Source organism: Blennius ocellaris (genome assembly GCF_963422515.1).
Source record: "Blennius ocellaris genome assembly, chromosome: 6".
Lineage (NCBI taxonomy): Eukaryota > Metazoa > Chordata > Actinopteri > Blenniiformes > Blenniidae > Blennius > Blennius ocellaris.
The window spans coordinates 26,158,239-26,161,638 of NC_137655.1; the positions used below are offsets into that span (position 1 = coordinate 26,158,239).

A 3,400-nucleotide genomic window follows, 5' to 3' on the forward strand; every position below is an offset into this window, starting at 1 on the left:
CTTACGTCATATATCACCAGAATGATTGACAATTGGGAGGACCAGTTATTTTGATGATCCACCCGGAAGAAGAAAATCCTCTACTATACCTTTAACTGGTTGGTAAATCAAAGATTAGTGTGCAGACCCTGTGTCGGTGTGCAGCAGAGCTAACGTTGGTTCACAGGTTGACTAATTACTCCGAATATCATCACCAGTAGAACTCAATCACAAGCAATCGAATCCACACATCGTCCTGAAACATTCTGTGCCTCGTCTACGAGTTTAACTATCTATTGCCCTGTAGTAAAAACATTTCCTTAGTGTGAATGAAGAAGGAGTCGGTTTGTTGTCCAGGCTGGAGGAGGCTGCTGGTTCCTTGGTTTGCATCACTGAGCAAACTCTGGTCCTGCTGCTGAGTTTGTCTGTTCATCCCAGTGTTTTTCTACAAATACACTCACTTTTTATGTACAACCATAAAACCTGTTGTGATTCAATAAGGATCTAGCTTTTATTTCTCAGTTTCACGCAAAGTAAAAATGAAAGCACAAGGAGACACTCGCACAATGAAAACAAGATATACTGGAAATACATCTTACAGAATAGAAATATTGAGAATACAGAAACATGTGCTGCAAAAACCATTTATCTCACAAAGTACTGGCATTACAAAGAAATTATTATTGAACTTATTTTAGCATCAAGGTGAAACTTTTTTTCTTAATTGAGTAATTCCTTTTAAAAGGAACTACAGGTAACTTTCTGCTGATTCGTACAGCCTAGACTCTGCACTGTCAATGTAAACTTTGAATGTATATATTTTATCTGAGTTCTATGTGTTTACACTTTCTTAAATGTTTATTTTCTGTCTCATTCTTTTTGCCGAGAAGAAATAGACATAAAACACCTGCAATTTCACTGTGTATGGAAGCATATACATAATGACAATAAAATGTTTCTTATTCTGCAAAAAATATTTCACTGAACAAACATATAAACACTTTTGTTTTTGTTCCCATTTTTCATGAGCCGGACTCAACGATCTGACACTTTCTACGTCCACAAAACTCAAATTTTTCTCAATTATTGTCCACAAATGTGTGTAAATGTGACCACTCCTCCTTTGCCGAGATAATCCATCCACCGCAAAGGTGAGGGAGATCAAGATGTGGATTACAGCAGGACTCGGGCACAGGAATAGGACACACCTTAGGCTGGCCAAAATGAAAGGCCCCTCTAAAACGTGCAGTTCTATCACTCAGCACAGTGCCACTGATGTCAAAGGTTTTGAGGGCGGCGGCAATTGGCACGCTAACTGCAGGAAAATCAACCAGAGCTTTTGAAGCCCGTGAAGTGAATGTTCAGTTCTTGACTATAAGCAGTTTTCAAAGGCATTTCAGATCCAACTGGAATCACAACCACAGACCAGGTGTAAACATGCCGGCCCAGGACTTCATGTACAATCCTGCTGTCTGATCAGCATCGTGATTTGACACGAGCTCATGAAGCAATAACAAAAGAGCTACATTTATACTTTGTTACATTCGTTTGTTATTGAATAAAAGAAAGAACAAGTATTATTCACCTTTGCTTCTCCAGATTCAACAACTTCTTGAGGTGTTTATGAATTTCTTTCATTTTCACACCGTATACGATCGGATTCAAAAGAGGATTATACAGAATCACTTGTAAAGACATTATTAAACGCACTGTTTTGGGAAAGTTAAATTCCACCCGAGCCACAATCACATCGTACGCACACAAAACGGAGAAGCTGATTAAGATCAGCAGGTGAGGTAAACACGTCTCTGCAGCCTTTTTCCTCACGTCCCTGTTGCTTCTGTAGGATATTAAAAGGATCTTTGAGTACGACAAGAGTATTAAAAGCACAGGCAGAATGGCAACATTTAGCATCACAATCACACCATATATCGATATTAACTTGGTGGTCACACACTGAAGCCTCAACATTGAATTGTTGCAAAAAATTCCTTTCAAATTAAAGTTGCAAAGTTTTTTCATTGCGCTCAATACAGTTGGCACGGCGCACTGCGAGGCAGGCATTATCCAGGCGAAAAGCAGTAAAAAAATGACAGTTCTTTTCGTCATGACAGTTGAATAGAACAGCGGTTTGCAAATGGCAATATATCTGTCATAAGCCATGCCTGCCAAGAGCAAGAAATCTGCACCAATAAAAGAATAAAAAAACAAATACTGAGCGAGACAAGCATGATAGGAAATGATCTGTCTGTCAGATAAAGAGTCGATCAGAATCTTTGGGTAGATGGTTGTACTGAGCAGAAGTGAGTTGAAGGAGAGCGCTGCAATGAAAATATACATGGGCTCATGTAGGTTTTGATGAGCCCAGACCAGGTACATAATAACAGAATTACTGAGGATTATTAAAATGTACAGTGCCAGCATGACGAGAAAGTAAAGATATCTGTATTTAGTCATTTGAACGTACCCACCGATAGTTAAGTAGGTCACGTTAAATGTATCATCCATGTCAACGGGAGTCAATAAAACAAAGGAAAGCTTTATATTTTGAGCATTATATCTCACAGCGGTACTGATACCAGCCCCCTGCATTACCTCAGTAAACACCTCTTATACATTTTTATATGGTCCAGTCACCCTCCAAGGACCTCATTAAACTCTCCACAAGCACGACTTTACCACACATTGTGGCCTAATGTATTTTAAAACCATACAGAAGAGGCATACTCTGAATACACTGAGGTTTTCAAGTGAAAACCTACACGTCTACAACGTTGTTCTGAGCCATTGAAAATCAGGCATGGGATGATGAGTAATAATAGTCAAGCTGCACTTCCCCAAAAACATTTATTGATGTGATGTTAATGATAGATATTAGGCCATGGAAGATCATGGTGAAGCCACAGTCACCACTTGTTCGGTGTGTTTTTCAGGAGACATTTTGGTTTTCCCATGTGTTTGAATGAGAGGGAAGAGGCGGCAGGATTCGGCATTCGGAACTTTGATGGCTAAAAAAAATGCAACCGCTCAACTCGTTATAAAGTTGAACAGAATTATTGAGCAGGAGAGTCTCCTCTTTCTTTTAATAGTTCTTTGAAGCCGATACAATATTCGCCCTCTGAGGAGACACTGTTTGCTTTTATTTCAAAAGGCAAATTGCAGACTTCCTGTTGAAATTAGATCGGGGTATTGATTTCTAGGTCTTGCTGAGCTGAACAATTAGCTTTGGTCTCCCTACGATTTTAATGTAATCTTCTTTTAGTCTTTTGAGGTGGCACTAGAGAGCACATTTTGGCACTCTGGGGGTTAATTTTGACATTTCCCTAATTTTGTGGCCAGTCTTGATGAGCTTGGCAATTTTGATCAACATTAGAGCGTGTTTAGTGGGTCAAATCTGCGCTCAAAGCCACATCTGGAGTCA

The 3,400-nt window shown here is 39.4% G+C and overlaps 1 protein-coding gene across 1 annotated transcript; it reads right to left on the reverse strand.

Moving 5' to 3' along the window:
* Positions 1-1,560: 1,560 nt before the first annotated feature.
* Positions 1,561-2,487, reverse strand: LOC308131748 (olfactory receptor 4K3-like; the record flags this gene model as incomplete). The annotated part of the gene is made up of 1 exon (XM_080498581.1): positions 1,561-2,487. The coding sequence occupies one exon, from the start codon at positions 2,485-2,487 to the stop codon at positions 1,561-1,563; it is 927 nt and encodes a 308-aa protein (XP_080354707.1).
* Positions 2,488-3,400: the final 913 nt, after the last annotated feature.